The 19,364-nt window shown below is 38.0% G+C and overlaps 1 protein-coding gene across 4 annotated transcripts; it reads left to right on the top strand.

Moving 5' to 3' along the window:
• Window positions 1–99: 99 nt before the first annotated feature.
• On the top strand, window positions 100–18,924 carry mamdc4 (MAM domain containing 4). Of its 4 annotated transcripts, none has more exons than XM_086300197.1 (29): window positions 100–2,451; window positions 3,495–3,587; window positions 4,233–4,394; window positions 4,529–4,654; window positions 5,497–5,730; window positions 5,857–5,982; window positions 7,200–7,355; window positions 7,504–7,607; window positions 8,141–8,296; window positions 9,503–9,593; window positions 9,709–9,822; window positions 10,228–10,320; window positions 10,415–10,552; window positions 10,643–10,782; window positions 11,345–11,453; window positions 11,568–11,672; window positions 12,125–12,259; window positions 12,368–12,495; window positions 13,187–13,403; window positions 13,498–13,635; window positions 13,705–13,832; window positions 15,408–15,498; window positions 16,086–16,244; window positions 16,346–16,471; window positions 16,560–16,681; window positions 16,795–16,900; window positions 17,226–17,395; window positions 17,539–17,602; window positions 18,032–18,924. In XM_086300197.1, the coding sequence occupies exons 1-28, from the start codon at window positions 2,400–2,402 to the stop codon at window positions 17,593–17,595; spliced, it is 3,576 nt and encodes a 1,191-aa protein (XP_086156323.1). In that variant the 5' UTR covers window positions 100–2,399; the 3' UTR covers window positions 17,596–17,602; window positions 18,032–18,924. The 4 variants fall into 4 exon arrangements, 3 of the variants coding, with proteins under 3 accessions (XP_086156323.1, XP_086156324.1, XP_086156325.1); XM_086300198.1 differs by having other exon boundaries at window positions 17,542–17,602; window positions 18,032–18,168; XM_086300199.1 differs by lacking the exon at window positions 17,539–17,602 and having other exon boundaries at window positions 18,032–18,168.
• The last annotated feature ends 440 nt before the right edge of the window (window positions 18,925–19,364 follow it).

The raw sequence follows: 19,364 nt of genomic DNA, 5'->3' as shown, positions 1-19,364 counted from the left end.
ATAAATTTCTTTGGAAATTTAAGTTACAAAGCAAATCTTACAAGTTTTGATGTGGGGTTTTATTGTGAAATGTGTGCTTATATTATGTGCCTCTTTCCTGCAGAGCAGAAAAATGACAACACCCCATCTCTTTGCTTATCTTACTTTTTACAGCAGCTATGGTCCAGATTCTAGCGTGCTGTAAACTGTTGATTAAAATGGGCACAGTTGCTAGATAAAAGTAAATGAACTTGATGCTCCTGATTACTACCATTGTGCTGAAGTATTCTGAAATGATTCTGACATTCTGACATATAGGATCCAATATTTATAATATATACCCAAAAATCCAATATTCTGATATATCATCTGATATTTACCCAGTGTGCGTAGCACAGGTATTTCTCTCGATTTCTGACAGGTTTACAAAATGACTTGCATTTTTTTAAGCAATATAACTGAAAATAAGTGACTGAGATCATAAGTTCATCAGGAACATATTCACTGAGGTCAGGTCAGATTTAACAAGCCAATTTTCCCATAGACTTCCATAAGCCTGGAAGTGTTTGCAACCAAGGCTATTGCCATCTGTTGGCTTTTTAATTATCAGATATATGCTAATTAGTGCTTGTAGAGACTAATAAAATACTAGAATTTCACTCAACAAAACTGAAGAACAAACGTCTTGGGTAAGTTGTATCACACATAAAGACACATTATTAGTCAGATTATTCCATTAAAATGCTTCAAAATGGGCCAACACCACAAACACAGTGGAGATGAGCTCAGTGACTCAGTAGGGAGGTCAGGCAGTTGGCAGTTCTCAATCAACTGCAAATTTCTCTAAATCCATGACCTAACAGAATTGAGGGTTTGTTTGTTTGTTTGTTTTGTAAATTAAGCATGTCATACTTTATGGCTTTATGGGGAAAAAATGTTTACAAAATGAACACTGAATAAGACTTAAACTAGTGACTGAGGCCATAAACTTATCAGGAATAGGTTTACTGCGTTCATAAAGCAGGTGAACTAAAGCAAGGTGGCCCCTTGCTGCCATAACAAACAATACTGGTTTAATGCTGTTCCACACTGGCTTCCATTTTCAGATTTGGAAACTATGTATAACTTTTCTATACAGCATATGATCCACAGCATATTTATGCCAGGACAGAAACCTGACAACACATTTTTTATTCTACATATGTTCAAACAGTACCTGAAACACAATTCACAATGTATAACATGTGTTAGAAAATACATATTAATAATCAGTAAAGATAACTGTGGATAAAAATGCATTCAAATGTTTAATTTAAAATAGACAGTCATGTAAAAAAAAAGAAAAAGACATTTTTCACAGGGCTCTAATGCAGTTCTGTGAAGGACTAAGTATCCTTACGGCTTCCATGGTAAGTAGCAGCTAGGTGCTCCTAATCTGATGCAATTGATTAATTGATCATCACTAAGTGTGAGCATCTCTTCCAAGAAGATTTAGCATTTTCCCGGTCGGAGCTTTCAAGTGTTAACACAGCGCCACGTTCTTCCCAAGAGTGGGCACCTCAGTAAATTCGACCCAAGGTCAGACCGTGCAACGCTCAGAGAAATATAAAACAAACCCAACAGCTACAACTTAGACTCTACAGACCTCAGTTAACATGTTAAATGTAACAACTGTAAAAAGAACGTATGGTTTCTTTGGAAGGATTGCCCCGGCGTGCCATGGTCTCTTAAAAGAACATGGCAGCACATCTTATATTTGCAAAATTGCACGTAAACACACCACAAGTCTTCAGGACCTTACTCAACCAAAGTAGAGATGTTTGGTCATAATGTGCGGTGCCACATTTGAAGAAAACCAAACATGGCTAATGGCAAATGCCTTATACCAACTGCCACGCATGGTGGTGGAGGGGTGATGATTTGGGCTTGTTTCAGAGCCACAGGATCCGGGCACCTCTCCTGTCACTGAGTCAACCGTGAGCGCCTTTGAATACCAATGGATTCTAGAATGCAGTGTTATAAACTGCACCTATTAATAAAGACAAAGATAAATGAATCTACTGAGGTAATGATGTTGGAGTAATGCATGCGTGACTTAAAGCAGGATGCTGCCCATGTTTCTGTCTTAAATACCTATGCAGCATGACTGAGGTAAGCTAAAATCGCTTCCGTAAACTGCACTTTGCATCTGCTTTGCTCTGCATTTCTATATCCGCCAAGTAAATGAGCAATGTCCGGACATCCGCCATCGTTTGTAGGAGATTATTTTATAATTGTTGGCTGCTGTTGCATGATGGGTGATTTTAAAGTCCAACTGTTATCTCTCATGCACAGAGAAGAGGTCAGAGTCAACAATAAAGTCTCTGCAGGTTGTCGGCAAACCTTCAGATTGATGTGGTGCAAGAAGGGAGAAAAAGAAGATGTTTCATGTGAGGAGCTTAGCGCTCATTCTGCTGTGGGCTCTGCAGTGGGGTAAGAAAACCTTCAATTAGATTTTAATTATGTGCAGCAATAATGGTGCTAACTATTCCAAACTGAACTTGTGCAGCCCTGCTACACATAGATTGAAATAATGTCTTGACAAGTCAGTTGATTTTGGATTTTTTAATCAAGCCACAGTCAGTAAAAAACTAAAAAATTAGTATTTGATAAAGAAGCCACAAGCAGTTGAAAGATTTTCTCTTTCATCTCAGTCTCAGATGCACAACTGTTGTTGCTATGGAGGTTTTTGCTATCTTTGGGAATTTAGGCAACCTGGCATTTGTTTTCCATCTGATAATTAAAGATCCACAGACAGAACAGACATGTTGAGACAGAACATATAATTAACCTTAATATTTAATATCACAAATATAAAGGATAAAGAAATGCTCAATGGGGTTTTGAGTATTTCACAACTCTAAGAGTCCAGAGAAGACTTCAATATTTCAGGTAATTTTTGATGTCAGGTAATAACTCCTTACTAAAAATGTGAGCTTTCATGTGTGATTTATTTTCTAACAAAATGATGATGTGATGTCTTCTGGGATATTCAGACTCAAAAATCAAATGTCTGGTGTCCTGTCTATTTTCTAGCTATTAGGTTACTGAATCATAAAGTCTTGAGTCTTAGTCAGAGACGTTTGGTTGGACAGATGCCTTCAGTGGATGGTGTCACCCCGATTACCTCTCTGCGGTCTTTGAGCCTGTAGGCATTAGATGGGTTGTAAACCTTTGCGTCATGAGTCATGAGAGAGTTTGGGCCTGAGTCACACACCCAGAAGCAAAGATGGAAAATATTTGAGTATTTTCAATCTTTGGCTGGAAGATATTTGCATATTTACATCAGCTCTGACAGGTTAAGGCTTCTACTAATAACCTGTTGTCTTTTAATAGGAAAGGCTACAGTTATTTTTTGCAGTCCATAGTGATCATTGGTCTGATTTTTGACCATCTCATACACCCTTGATCAGCAAGTGTAATTTCACAGGACAAAAGAAAAAAAAAAGAATTTTGTGTTTCATATTCTTATCCAGCTGCTGGCTCTTCAGCTCAGTCGTGTCAAGCTCCTGGGGGGAAATGTAACTTTGTGCAAGACTGTCCAGACTGGAGTGATGAGCTAGGCTGTGGTAAGTTTTAAAAATGTAATTTAGTCCCATCTATAATCGGATTTTTATTTTATTTTTTTGCCATTTCTTGTCAGATTTGTCTCAAAAACTGGAAAATGCTTCAGTGCTGAGTATGCTGAATATTGTATTTATTGTATTTAGGACAGTGCATGATATTGAACATAAATGTAAAAAAAATTACATGAATGTAAACATACCAGATTATAGCCAAGGGCTAATTTCCATCTGTTGTCCTTAAGCATAAAATGTGATTATATGATTAGCATCACCCATAGATTTGACTTGACTATATCAATGTGATCATGTTACATGATCATTATGGTCTCATTAAGCTTCTGTGTTTTATTGACACTCTGAAAGGGGAATTTTAACTAATTTTGAGATGCTGGTCACTTATGTTCAAATAAAACAATCATCATATTTAAGATAAAAATTAAAAGACCCTGATTTTGCATCTGTGGCATCTGCTTGCTACGGGAAAACTTAGCGGTTTCTAAGGTTTGGTCACAATTTCTAGATTTTATACCTACACAGCAGGAAAATTTTACTCCAAATTATGGTAGGGTAAATAGTTTTCTTAGTGGAAGACCTCTCCTGTAATACACAGTATTATAACAACTGAATGCTCTGTCACCCCTGTGAAAGGCTACAATGGAAAGGGGTTTGTGTGTGACTTTGAGGATGAAGGAATGTGTGGATGGGCTGACACGTCGCCCAGTGCACAATACAAATGGGAGAGACATCAGAGAGGGGAAACAGTGCCTGACAGTGGACCGTCCACCGATTACACCACCGGCACAGCCATAGGTATTGTACAGTCTTTTTTATTGTCATGTTTATAGTCAAAGCTGTATTATTGCAAGTATTTTAGAGAGTCATCCTGCATTAAACTGGAATGGTAATATCTTAAAATGTTCTAATCAATATGTCTTTTTACAAAGGTTGGTTCATGGGAATCAGTGCAGTGAATGAAGACTTGCTCCACACTGCAGTTTTAATCTCTCCAGAGATTAATCAGTCTTCAACAACGTGTCGCCTTCGCCTCAGATACTTCCTGTGGGACTCGGGTAATGATGGCAAATAACTGCATGTCATATATTTAGATAACCAGGTTTTTTCCTCTCCGTCTCTCTCTGTTAGTCCTGTTTTTGGTCATAACAAGATAAGATAAGATAAGATAAGATAACTCTTTATTGTCATTGCACAGTCATACATAGTACAGTAGTACAATGAAATTGGAAAAACTGTCCTACGTCGGCACTACATATAACACAACACGACACGATATGACACATCACAACGTAACAAACAACACAACACAGTATATTAACTTAGTATAAAAAAGAAGAATAAGTGTATGTGTATTGCACACTGTTATTATTGCACATTAATTATTATTGCACCTTGTTATAAATATAAATATTATTGTTATCATTTTAAACATTGTTACCTCCCCCTAAAAAGTCCAGGGAGGTATCCAGTCAGGTCAGCTATTTACACTGATCAGGGCTATTGCCCTGTTGTAAAAGCTGTCCTTGAGTCTATTTGTTCGGGACCTCAGCAGCCTGAACCTCCTGCCAGACGGCAGCAGCTTAAACACCCGGTGTCCTGGGTGTGTGCAGTCCCGTAGGATGCTGCGTGCCCTCTTGAGACAGCGAGTGCTGTACAGGTCCTTCAGGGAGGGAAGAGGATGTCCAATGATTTTTTGGGCCATGTTGATGACCCTCTGGAGTGCCTTTCTGTGTGCTGTGGTGCAGCTGGAGAACCACACACCGATGCAATATGTCAGCACACTTTCAATGGAGCAGCGGTAGAAGACGGGCTTTCTTTAACAATCTTTAAAGATAAAATGTATTTCCCCTGCAGCTGTCGTGCTAATGAATACTTTAATGTTTACTTTTTACTGTAGGTAACACCGGTCTGGGATCTACGCCCTTGTGGGCATCTGTCCTCTACCCAGGTGGTGAAGAGGCTGTTGTTTGGCGTCCTGAGGCCTCCAGTGTTCGTGCCTGGAGGGAAGCTCTCATCTTTCTGGGCCGGATTCCCTCAACTTTTCAAATCCGTCTTCACTCGCTGCGGTCAGTGGGACAAAGAGGAGATGTGGCCATAGACCAGCTGGAGTTTCTAGACTGTGCTCTTCCCTGTAAGCCCCTCAAAAGATCCCATTTGTCCCTGCCTTTTTTCAAGTCCTTGCAGAGTGTTTTACAATCAATTAATTCCAGTAAACTGATTCATAAGTGATAGTTTTTTATTTTCTCTTGATCATCAGCACCAGTCCCCGGGGGAAACTGTTCAGCAGGGATGGTGAAGTGTAACAACGAGGCCTGTGTGGAGGAGCGCCATCTCTGTGATGGCAGCGATGACTGTGGTGATGGATCTGATGAGCTCAACTGCAGTGAGAAATCTAATTTCACCTGAATCCCATAATAAATATGTAGGAATATTTTAGTCACAATACAAAGTAATAAAATTGGTGGGGAAAACAGACTTATTGTTCACAAAAGTTCAATCAAATTAAAAAAATGTCTGCAAATGTCACTGGAAGTACGTTCAGACACAGCTATAGTCCCAGTCGATGCGCCGGTGTGTACAAGCGTATTTTACATGGTGGTGTAGCACCACCATGTATTTTGATCAGTGTGCTAAAACCACTTTTGTAGTCCTAACCATCAGCTGACCTAACCAAAAATGTCATCATCATATCATCAGTGAATGACACGCGGCTCTTTGCTCTTGAATAGGACACCTGTGCACAGGGTCCTTTGTCCCTTTTAGCAGAAGTGACATAGAGTAATAGGCCTGTGCAATTAATACAAATTAAAACGTAATTACAATTATAATTTCAAGCATGTGTGAAAATATTGCTAAGATGCATTTGTTTTTTCTATGGCACTTCTTTGTTTATTGTTATCAAGCTAAAACTCCAAACTCAGTCTCCAACAGTGTGTGGCAGGTTTAGTTCAGATTGGAAGACAGACTGACTTTTGTCAACAGGAATAATAAAACGTGGTTAAAATAATAAAACTGACAAGGAACAACAAATCCAAATCCATTGTCAGTACGATTTAAAATAATCATGAGTGCCTTGGGTTGCAAAAAGAAGATGTGTTATTATATAAGGCAGTGGAAAAGCGGTTCTTGTGTATTTTGCTCAGTTGCCTCAGAATAAACATTCCTGTAGAAGCGACTCATATCAATATCATCTTTTAGCTTTTGTAAGAAATGCTGAAATCAGAATGAATCATCTTACATTAAATATCTTTGTCAAAGGGAGCTTTTTATTGGTAAGGACCAAACTGTCTTCATGTTAATATTTTAAGCAAAATTACTCCAACAAAGTGCTGCGGCTGGAATGGCTGCCATGTTTCCCAGTAACAAAAAACCTGATTTTGTACTCAGTACTTTGTAAAACAGAGTTTGCTTGAAGGAGGTTGCTTGTGATCGAGAGGCAACACAGGTATTGGGCAAAGATCGGTATGTATTTTTAAATAATATTTATAAACCAGGTTTAAGGCTTTAAAAAAGTTGCCACGATGACCATGTCCATCTTTTATGGACAGTACACTTCATGATGATGACTATTTGTTCCGTCTTTGTTTGTTGCGTCCCCAGCTCAATATGAGTCCTGTGACTTTGAGGAAGGCCTGTGCATTTGGGACCTAAGGTCACTTTCATCATTGAAATGGGTAAGGACAAATCAGACACAGATCACCAACACAGATCCTCTGAAAGGACCAGGCAGAGATCATTCTAGTAACTCAGCATCAGGTATGATATTCAGACAAATCAGAAGACCCTTTTGTATTTTTGATACTGAAGCTATCCTATTACTCCTTACTGCTAGTATTTGAAATGCTTTTGTATTAGAAATAAAAGGCAGATTTAAAAAAATACTATGTCATTGTTTTTATTTCAGGTCATTTTCTCTATGTTACGGTCCCTGATGAGGGTCTCAAAAGGGACTGGGCCTCCTTCCAAAGTCACTCTCTTGAACCCACCAACAGTTCACATCCTTGTAAGGTGAGTCCAAAACTGATGCCTTCGTTCTTCAGCGGCTTTTACTTTTACTGTTTCACAGTAGTCTGAAACATTCAAATGCTTTGAAAAGGTAAAAATGTGGAAAATGTTATTCACAAATTGAATTAACAGTCACATAAGGGTTATTGTTTTTTTTAAAGTATACTTTCTTATTTAAAAAAAAAAGGGGGGGGGGAGGAGGGCAGGGATAGCTCAGTAGGTAGAGTCGTGGCCCCATGATCGGAAGGTCGGTGGTTTGAATCCACTGAACGCCTACCCTGAGGTACCCCTGAGCAAGGTACCGTCCCTACACACTGCTCCTCGGGCACCCAATGGCTGCCCACTGCTTCACTGAGTGAATGGGTTAAATGCAGAGAGTAATTTCCCCATGGGGATCAATAAAGTACACTTTCTTTCTTTCTTAAATTCCTGGAGAGAAAAGCATTTTTTCATCCCTCATCTTTAAATTAACATTGTTAACAATAATTTGAATTCAATTCCTAATTTCACGAGTTTACTGCACCTGCCTGTTGTAGATGGTGATGTACACTCACCAGTTTGGGCCGAGGTCGGGGGGTTTGACGGTGTTGGTTGCAGATAAATATATCTACCCAGTGTGGGAAAGAGGTGGCTCTCTAGGTGATCTCTGGGTAAAGGCAGAGGTGGAGATTGTCACCAACGTCACTTTCCAGGTAAGTGCCTCTCACAGGTGAATTAATAACCGTAATAGGGAAGCTGGGCTTCACCCATTCCAACTCTAAAATAGGGATATTGATGGGTTACGACTACAAATCTTAAAAAAAACAAACCCTGAATAGCAAAGAAGTTATTACATAAGGTAAAGATCAGTAAAATTAGGTTTTTGTAAGTAGGTAAAGTTTACAGAATCAGTTAAGTCTGGCCACAGAAATTCATGTAGCTCGGAGGTGCGATGATTTGATAAGAGATGATTCATCCAAGCCACTACAGTAATCTATGTAATGTTTACTGCTAATACTGAGATTGGTGTTTTGGTGAGCCAATTAAGGATAGCTGGGAGTCATCGTTTAATCAAACACTTTTCCACACAGAAAACTTTAAATTCTTAATACATGAACATTATGAAATAGTTCAGAGGGAAGTTGATGTTGTGAAGGCAACAGTGGTTAAATTTTAACTTTAAGCTTAAATAATTAAAATATGAGGGAAAATATTTTTACCTTTTCACATATACTTTAATTTACTTTAACGGAAATGATGGTGATTATTCAGTTCAGTTCAATTCCATGTAATATACCAAAAGCCGCTTTATATCATAATGTAAAGACCCTGCAATACTGGGTCTCCATGTACCTATGTAATTAATGCACACAAATCCATATATATATTTTTTTTTTTTTCATTATTGTTCTACTAATATATATAAGAAATATATCATAATATAATATATTTAAAAAATAACATTTAAATGTAAACATTTAAAATGAATATAACATCGCCTAAAAAGCAAACAACAACATTTTATAGATCGCATTAAACCAAAGCTTCTCAGCTCTAGCGTACAGCTTCTACATGCGCATAAATAATCGAAAATCAAAAGTTTCTGACTTTAAAATAAAAAACATTTGAGATCTGAATGTAATACTCAATAGAAAGAAAAGAACAGTTTACATGCGACAAATGAAGAATAAAAGAAAAGAAAACATCTCTTTTAATTTGAGTTTACGTGACTACTAAATGTAATTTAGTATTTTTGTACTCACAAAATTCAAAAATCCAGCAGCTTGGAAATAAGCGATTTAGTTGTTGTTGGGCTTTGTTTTTTTGTTTTTTTACCTCTTTTATAGTGTAACTGATGAGAATTTTAGTTGAAATATAAAATAGCTAATCTGCTCTTTTGAATTATTTTCTCCCTATAGATCCTGATTATGGCAGCAATCAGAAACTTTGCATATGGAGGTATCGCGATTGACAGCATTGTTTTGTCTCCCGAATGCCGCTTATCAAGCAGTAAGCTTCTTAATTGTCTTAACTTTGAGAAAAAACATCTGCAGGGAATAAGTATAAACATCTTGTGTCGTTGAATGACTCTTGCTCATCTATGGAAGTATTATCTCTTCCATAGATAATACTTCTGTTGAAACATTCCCTGGTCCCCCTAAAAATCCATGTGCTGAACCGGATAAGTTGTGTGATTTTCATATTGACTGTGAAGGAGCAGAGGATGAAGCTAAATGTGGTGAGTGTATTCATCCTGCTTATTCGGTTTGACTTTTTTTAAAATGGTCTGCAAAGTTTTAAATTATTATAAGACTTTTGATTTTATGAAATGAAGTGATGCTGATTCCAGCAGGGTGTTCCTAAACTTAACCCAACTCTATTAATAATAGCTATTTTATTTCAAGAAGAAGGTTAATATACTTAAAAGAGTCTGCTGGTAAATAATTAACTTGTATTTTACACAATTTCATTGCTAATTTTCAAAAATAAATTAAGTAGGTTGTGTTTATTGCTTTGGTTGCTCCTAAACTTTACAAGTAATGTCTCATGCATGGAACATGTAATATACAAGGTTATTGCTGATTATGGTTGCATTTTTAATCACTGCTGTTAACTGCTGTTTCTTCAAAAACCTCTTCTGCAGGTGATTTCTCTTACTCTCAGGGCAGCTCTGGGTGGACTGACACCAGTCTTGGGGGTCAAGGTTGGGTACTATATCAAAATTCCACAGCCCAGGGTACAGACAGCTCTTTCTGGTATTCATTTATTTATTTGTTTAGTGCTAATTTCATAGTACAATTTATTCCCATGGGTCTATTTTCATCTGTCAGAGGAGTTTCTGTATGTAGCCAAAGCTCCAGGCCAGCAGCTGACTGAAGCCCAAACACGGACCCCCCTCCTAGGCCCCACTGGTCCCAATTGTAGCATGAGCTTTGATTATGCACTAACTGGGAAACCCAGTTATATTGGTAAGTTGTTGCCCTGCAAATCTTTTTATTCTTTCCAGAACACAAACTTGGTATGCTGTAAATAACCCCGGTTGCATCTTTCTGCTGCAGGTGATCTGTCCGTCAGAGTGATCGACAGCTCAATGGGCACGGGGCCTAAATTGTGGGAGTTTAATGGGAAGACTGGACCAGAGGCAGAGAATTGGCAACACGCTGACATACTCATTGGATTCAGGAAAAATCGATTCCAGGTCAGCTTAACTTTAGTCTTGCTGTTCAGGTATTTATCATTTTGCTCAACTAAAGAGATACAACTCCTCTTCTCATTGGCTGACTCTCATAAACAGAAAATTTGAATAGTAGCTGGGTGGGGCTTCTGTGCCACTTTGATGATATCAGCTTTCAGTGAGGTCATCATACAAAGCCCGAGATTAAACATGACCTCATTATTTAAAATATTTACCTTGTTTAACATGAGTGCCCATCGCTCTAACAGTACACATGACATGAGCTATATTATTATATTTTTAACTTCAGTCTGAAAACTATAGTCAAAAGAAAAGAGAGTTTTGGGAGGTTTAAGCAACACACTCTATAGGAAATCTGCCAATGGCACATTCAGAGGAAGTATAAGCTGAACCATCTGCTCATGGATTTGAGATCAGCTGATCTGACACAATTGATGTTGAGTTTCACTTTGTGGCTTGACTAAGCTAATGCTATGCTATTTGTTTTTCTGTAACACAAAATCAAACAATGAAACAGTTAAAATATTATTTAACTCATTAGACCGCTTTGTTTTATCTTCACCAGCTTGCTTTTGAAGCTCACGCTAAGAAACTTTGTCAGTGCTCCAAGATTAAAGTGAAAAATGTCCAATTTAGTGACTGTCATGTTGACTATTATCCATGGTCTCCAACAGGTAACTTTAATATCTACTTATAATTTACATAATTTATGATGCTCAGTTTAAAGTTTTTCCAGTAAATTGTCTAGCACTTGCTTAAACCAACCAGTTTTGTGTGTGTTTGCCCAGGATTGTCATGTAACTTTGAAGAAGGACTGTGTGGATGGTATCAGGACAGCAGCGACAACTTTGACTGGACAATGCTCAGTGGGATGGACCATACTATCAGTGTTGGTAAGCTCATTTCAAATAAATTAATCTAGCATTTTATACAGGCTTTTAATCAGGGAGCATCTCAGATGTACATACTTTTAAATCCTTTCCACAGACTCACTCTCTCTATTAGAAAACCCTCAGTGTGGTTTGGTGCAGGTGTAATGCTCTTAACTGCTGTCAGTAATGATTGGTCCTTGTTAATTGATTTTTTCAGCTGACATTTAGGATGTTATTCTTGTCACAAAGCTGAGAGATGTTTCTTTGCTATAAACTCCTTTCAGTCCCTGTCGATAAATGATGGAAAGCACAGTAAAAGTACTTTGTAATAATTTAATGTAATTTCTTTTGAATAGTTGCCATAAATATAATACAAGTTTGAAAGTGAAGATACTAATTTTGCTAAGCATTATGTCATTGGTATTATACTGTGTCAGTGTCTGATGCCGACCTGTCTGTCTGTTGATGTTCAGGCAGAAGCCTTGTCGTGGACATGAGGAGTCCATACCTGCACGGTTTGTTTGGACGCTTAATTTCCTTTCCACAGTCACCGGGTCCTAAAGATTACTGCCTTTACTTCTTCTACAAAGTCTATGGGCCAAATGCAGGTGATGATAATTTGAATTTAATATGTAAATTTAGAATGAAAGATTGTTTCTTCAGTAAAAAAAGAAAAACAAACCTTTAACTAGAAATCTCTGATAATTTTCTTCCAGGTACTCTGAATGTGAAGCTAATAGATAACAAAGGTTTTGAGATGGTCCTGTGGACCCACAGTGGAGCTCGTGGAAATGTTTGGCATGAAGCACAATGCCCAGTACCGCACCAGATCTCAAAATTTCATGTATGTAATGACTGCACACAGCACCAGTGAAATTACTAAAACAAGGAAATCCATCCTTTTTTCTTCAGCACTTATCCAACTGAGGGTCATGGGTACTGTAGCCTATCCCAGCTGACACAAAGTGAAACTGGTTTTAAACAAATGGTTTGAGTTTTTGGAGAAACTTTGCCCACTTGTGGTAAAACAAAACATCATTGCAGCTGTAAGGGAGTAGATGCCCTTCACAGGTAGACCTATCCTGCCTGCCGCTGGTTTAAAATGCAGCACTGACGCTTTTTGCTTTTATGAAGAATAAAGACCACATCTCCCTTTAACTCATCACTGAGTACAAGTGAAGTGCAGAAATTATTTTGGTCAATTTTTTAACAGCTGAACCTCTCTTCACCTCCAAAGATCTTAAATATGTATAACGACCCACAATTTTTCTTTATCATTTTTACCATGATGCCATGCCCACTTATGCCAGCTTTCTGTCTTATGTTCGTATTTTTTGTTGCTTGTGCATGTTTTTATTAATTTACTTCTGTCTGCTTATTTATGCTTATGTTTCATCTGAAACATAGATATCAAGTTTCTGTCAATGACATTGTCCAGTATTTGTTGTTTTAAAATCCCCTGTACACATTAATTAACTTGGCTTTTTAATAGGAATAGTTAATAACATCTTCCTTCTCTTCCAATTCATCAACAGCTGATGTTTGAAGCCGTTCGCTCTGGCTATGATGGACTCATTGCCATTGACGATGTGGCATTCTTGGAGGGTCCCTGTACCAACCCAAGGATGTGTTCCTTTGAAGGCCAACAGTGTGGGTACACCAGCTCTAGTAAAGATCAGTGGCTCCACCGTAGCGGATACACATCCACATCAAATGGGCCCAAATTTGATCACACCCTGGAGACTGAACAGGGTGAGAAACACCCCTGCTGTTTAACATTAGAATATACATGCAGGAGACTGAGAAATTGAGAATTGTGTTCATGCGCTGTATGGTCTCTATCCAGGTTTCTACATGGTTGTTAACACTGGAGCAAGCATCCTTCCCTCAGGTAGCACTGCAGTCCTCACCTCATCTGTTCGCCAAGGAACTACCCGTACTGAGTGTCTAAATTTCTGGTATCACATGGGAGGAGTGAATCCAGGTGGGCCAGCTTCACAGAGGAAAACACAGACACACACATAAAGTTAAACTAATGGAGTGTGTCCCATAGGTTCTCTTACAGTGTATATGAAGCCAGTGAAGGGAGAGCGGGTCAAGCTATTTACAAACAACCTGAATCAAGGAGATGTGTGGCGTCATGGCTATGGCAACATTTCAAGCTCCCTTGAGGACTGGCAGGTAAGTGTGAAGGCAGATACAGACTTTTTAAGCCACTTTTAATGTGATTAATTTATCCTTCACATAAAATAAACTACTCATTTAATAAACTCATTTATCTAAAAATATGAACATGTGTGAATTCAATTTTCAGCAGTCTGCCTGAGTCACTCACACTCTCCGCTCTCTCTATACTGTGCAAAAATTTCGAGCCATCTCACTGTCATCCCATCAGCAAAGAACCAATTTTAGTTTGCATTTCTAGACACATCATTTGTTCCACTTTCTTTAGCTGAATAACACATAACACACATAACACAGTTTGAAAGGCATAAAACAGTCATTTTACACCAACAAAGTGATTCCCATAATGCCATTAGCTGAAAACTTTGGCATGGTGTGCACTATGCACTTAAAAAATCTGAGGAAACCAGATAAGTATCTACAGCAGGTGTATCTGTGAGCTATGAACTTAATTAATAGGGAAAAAAATCATTATCTGATTGGCAACAGCTTCATTTTTCAGCATGCTAATGATCCCAGACACACTGTCAATGCAGTAAAAGCATATCTGTGTCATGACGCTGTGTGTGGCAGGCAGGTTAGGACCCAAATGTAGAACTGAACTTAACAGCTTTATTTCTGGAAAATACAAATAACTAAATCTAAGTAACTTAACTGACCGGTTCTCCTAGAAACATACACTGCAGGCACTGAACAAACGGGGCAAACAGCAAGAGGGAGATCATCACAAGGAGCACAAAAAGACACAGACAATATATATACATGAAGGAATCAGGGCAGAGAGGAAACACCTGGGGAACACGGCTGGATTATAATCTAACTGGCAAGACAGGGGAACAAACACTGAGACGTGACTGACTAAACAGAGAGAGAGCAAGAGACACATTGAAAATATATAACTACAGAATTATGACTATACATGGGGCATGGAACAGAGGGGAGGCTTGACAACAGAAATGTAAAGACTAGATAAGAAAACTAAGGTGACCTAAGAATACAAATGTTAAACAGAAGGCTAACAACTATAATAACCAAAACAAGGAACAGAATCTTAACCTCAGAATATTAAATAAACCAAAATCAAAAGTCCAAACACAGAAACGATGGGTCACAGACCCGTGACAATGACAATCTGGATAGAAAAACACACAGTGGAACACTATCAATCATGGTTCAACCTCCCTAAATCCAGGACCTCAGCATTTCTGAAGCAATGTGGGATCATTTTGACAGAGAATTTGGAGAAAAACGAAGGCAGATCCAAGAAAGCCAAGAAATAACTTTTAATTTCCTTCAAGATGCCTGGAGAACTGTCCCTGAAAACTACTTAAAGAGATTACTGAGGGTCTGTGTGGAAGAATAAAGGTGGTCATATCAAATAATGGCTTTCAATTAGAATTCTACAAATTGTGTTTTTGTGTTGTACAGTGAATCTTCATGCAACTACTTCAGGTTTTCATAGCAAAAAACAAAGAAATGAGTGGTGCCTCAAGACTTTTGCACAGTAGCTTTTGATCTAAGGACTTTGTGCCCGCTGTTCAAAGCTTATTTTGTGGTAATTTTCTTCTGCAGTTGGAATTTGAGGTTGTCGGAGCTGGAGGGAAAGACACTTGCATTGCAATCGATGACATCTTTCTTTCACATTATCCCTGTGAAAATCAAGGTTTGTACTGACATGCCTCATCAAGATTGAAATCACTACAGATTTTAAGACTGCAGTAAAAGCAGCACGCAGCTCTATGTATCTAGATACTTTTCCTCATGGGCTTTAACCAAGGATCCCGCTAAGACTTTAAGACTACAGTAAAAAATGACTTAAAAATATTACATTCTTTAGACATATTTTTGTTTGTCTTCCATTTTGTGCTGCATATTTAAAATTGTGGCTTCAGTGTGTCTGTACTACTCTGTGGTTACACTATGCTGAGTTAGAACAGGTTTTTTTTAAGTCTGAGGCTGGATGATGCTCTTAAAGGCTAGAGAAGTCTTTTACTCACCACTGGCCACAGGCCAAAGAAAATAATGCACTTAGTGTTGCACTCCTGCGGTGAGTGAAACCACAATTGCCTACAGTACCACCTAGAGAAGGTGTAAGCCAATTTGCACTGGTGTATTTTTATGTCTTTAACCCACTAAAATAAAGGCCTTATATTAGTTTTCAAAAACTACTCCGAGTACATGACTACCTCCTCTATAATATTTTATCCTACTCAATATTGCACAATTATAGCGTAATATTTATTTTGTTAGATTCCCCAGGTTCCAAGTGTAGTATGGAGAGAGGCATGTGCAGCTGGAGCAACACTCAGAACATGACCATAGACAAACTGGACTGGGAGCTGACGAGTGCAGAGATGGAACATCACTACCCAATCCCACTTGACGACCACACTTTGGGCACAGAAAAAGGTAAAACCAGAGAGAAACAAACAACTAGACAGCTGGCGGATGCTGCAAAGTCACACTTCTTATCTTCTTTTTCAAAACACCCTTCTTTTCTTTTCTGCAAGGTCACTTCCTGTTCTTTCCAAGCAGCAATCGGACAGAAGTGAGTCAAAACGCTCTACTGCTGAGCCCTCACCTGCCCCCTACTAAGGGCACCTGCCTGAAGTTCTGGGTCTATAAAAGCCAGTCATGTAAGAAAGAAAAAACATATTCAATTTATGTCAGTTTTGAATGCATTTACCTGTAAATATTTTTAACCTTTTTTATGAATGACTTCAGCGGACTGCCAGCTAAAAGTATGGAGACTCTCCGAAGGTCGTTTCAACCCGCTGGCTGAGACCGAACTTGTTGGACTGTGGAAACGTTTTGACATCGACATCACATCTACTGAGAAATACCAGGTCAGGCTCACTTTTATAACAAATGGCTGAATACACTTAGTGACTTGCTGTTGTATGTAAGCATGTACGACCTACTGCAATTTCTGCTGTCATCTTACTTTTCCTGTAAACAGATTGTTTTTGAAGGCGTCAAAGGTACAGCAGGTGTGGTAGCTCTGGATGACATCGAATACACCATCGGGATCAACTGTGCTAACAAAGTCACAGATCCAATAAAACGTATGAGCAGAACTCCCAGATTTCTATTCAAACTATTGCAGACTGTATTAGAGGTTTTTAATGTTTCTGCACAATGTGCATGCTCAGATTCCGTGCTGAGAAATTTAAAAAGCAGCAGTCACTGCTAAGATGGTTTTTTTTAAATAAAATAAAATTTCCTAACTGACAAAGTGAATTTAGAACTAATATGCTTTTAATAATATTCAGTTTTTCAGCACTTTTTTTTAACCATTCAACCATTTGACTGAATTTCTAACTACAATGTAAAGTTTGGCTTCACTACATTAATGAGACAAATACTAAATGTTTCCCATCTGTGCTGCAGCCTCCCCAAACCGAAACAATGCAGGAGGGATCGCGGCGTCTGTGATTGTGGTCCTTCTGCTCATCGGCACGTTGGTCGGCCTGCTGGTTTTCTACCTGCGAACACGACAGACATCACCTTCCTCATTTGTTGCTGGTTTCACTAATGAGTCTTATGACACAGACCTCACAGTGAGTAAATCTGACATTCAGACCCTTAAGAACACTTGTCAGAAAGCAAAAGGACAAAAGCATTGCCCATATGATCAAAAATGCTGATTTTTACCTTAATGTGTCTTAATTAATCACTAATAATTAATTAGAGTTCACTTCAGCAGGACCATGTTACAGTTCCGCAGACCCAAAACCCAGATGGCAGCTGGTTTCAATAATGTCTCTGTGAGTATTTAATATGACATTTGCTGTTTGATTTCCAATCCCTATAAGAGGCAGCTTTATAGACTTTTCTGCCACCAGATGGTAGAAATAAACTCCAGAATACTTCATATAAACTAGCACTTAAACACCAGAGACAAAGTAACATGGTACCTGCTGAAGTCCTATCTGTCGCCACCTGTTAAATCTCTCATTCATACATTTTCTTACCAAAGTGCTGATTCACTGGGTTTTGGCTTCAGAGGCTGTACATGAACATAAAAAATTTTTTTATAGGCTTCTTTATTTCATGTTTGAATTTCATAAATATGTTAATAAATCATGAAATTAATGGTCAAAATAACGGAAAATAGAAGTTATCTTTCATGTAGCAGTTTATCCAAAATTGACATTTTCACTTCACAACAGTCTGACCTTTTTATGTTTTTGCAGGTCTCTTGTAACACCAGAGAAATGGAGGTGGAATGAGACTCAAGGTACAAAGGTTCTGCCACCCAAAGGTGGTTTGTTGAAAAAAGGTGATATCACAGCAGGAGAACTACTTATGTCACCCATACATCACACACACAATATGCAAGCATAGCTCACACACTGACCAACCAAGCTAAGCCTAATTGGTGAAGATACCTCAGATCAGATGTGACTCTGGCTGTGGATGGAAAGAAGACAAAAGGAGGTCTAATGTGTTTTGGATGAAAATGAACTTTCTCTAAATCAAGACTGGGCACAGCCCATGAATGACAGAAATGGCTGTAAGTAGATCCTTTTAGGTGTCTCAGAAACCTCGAACAGTTATAAGTTAATTTTAAGTGCAAGCAGCAGAAAGATTTCAGTAGTTTAAGCCCCCTTTTTATCTTCTAAAATGGGCACTCCTATTTTAGATAAAATAATTTGCTAGTTGTGGGAATAAATACTCAGCATATGGAAAAGTAATATAACTTTGTCTGTTCATAAGTTTTTTTTCCCCAGCTTCAGCCTAGAGACTACATGTTTATAACAGAATAAATGGGCCACTGGAGTTTGAAACTATTAGAGTTTATCAGAACCCTTGAGTTGCAATATGTAAGTGGAGTCCAATTCATATTAGGGACATAAACTCTTAATTTGTTGTTCAAAAAGAAGGAAAGTTGTGGACAAAAGAGAAAAGACTGTAAACACGCAGGTTATAGCCTTGAGAAAGTTGCATTTAAGTGGACGCTGAGGTGCGCTAGTGTTTGTAAAGATTGTTAGAGTAATGCAATGTTTTAGATGTACTGAAGGGTTAATTTTACTCTGTTTTAAAACAAGCTGTGATTGAGCTCTGGTAATAAATAATGATGACTACTAGACCAGTGTTTTTTTCTCTGATCCCAGATAGTACTTCTGGTGTATGCAGGAAGTAGGTCTAAAGATTTTTTCTGAAATCATATAAAAAAAAACTATAATTTATTTAAAGATTTGAGTAGTGAATTACCTGTTAATTATAAATTAATCAATAAGCAGTAGAAAATATAAAAGAGTAAATCGGTTATCTGAATAGCTAGCCAAAAGTACGGCTAACTGACAACATTGTTAGCTTCTAAAAGTATAGGTAAATAGTTGTTGGCAGGTTGTATGTAGAAGCTAATGAAATAGCTTGCTAAACAACTGAAAAAGACTGTGAAACCTAGCTAAAATTATGAGTAAAACATATCTAAAACAAAAATGTCTACCTTGATATGTGCAGCTAAATATTAGCAGCTGAATTGTTAGCGAACAGAGTAACAGTTGAAATACAAGTTTTAAT

The sequence above is a fragment of the Aulonocara sp. 'chitande type north' Nkhata Bay genome, linkage group LG7 (assembly GCF_057382095.1).
Source record: "Aulonocara sp. 'chitande type north' Nkhata Bay isolate Kocher_YH1m ecotype deep benthic linkage group LG7, A_spYH_male_GT1.1, whole genome shotgun sequence".
In the NCBI taxonomy this organism is placed as follows: domain Eukaryota; kingdom Metazoa; phylum Chordata; class Actinopteri; order Cichliformes; family Cichlidae; genus Aulonocara; species Aulonocara sp. 'chitande type north' Nkhata Bay.
This window is presented reverse-complemented; position numbering and strand designations above follow the sequence as displayed.

Bases quoted from the DNA above. Each gene is read 5' to 3' on its own strand.
- mamdc4 (XM_086300197.1), top strand. From the start codon at position 2,400: ATGTTTCATGTGAGGAGCTTAGCGCTCATTCTGCTGTGGGCTCTGCAG. The intron at 4,395-4,528 runs GTATTGTACAGT...CTTTTTACAAAG, and splicing joins CACCACCGGCACAGCCATAG to GTTGGTTCATGGGAATCAGT. The intron at 16,682-16,794 runs GTCAGGCTCACT...TCCTGTAAACAG, and splicing joins CATCTACTGAGAAATACCAG to ATTGTTTTTGAAGGCGTCAA.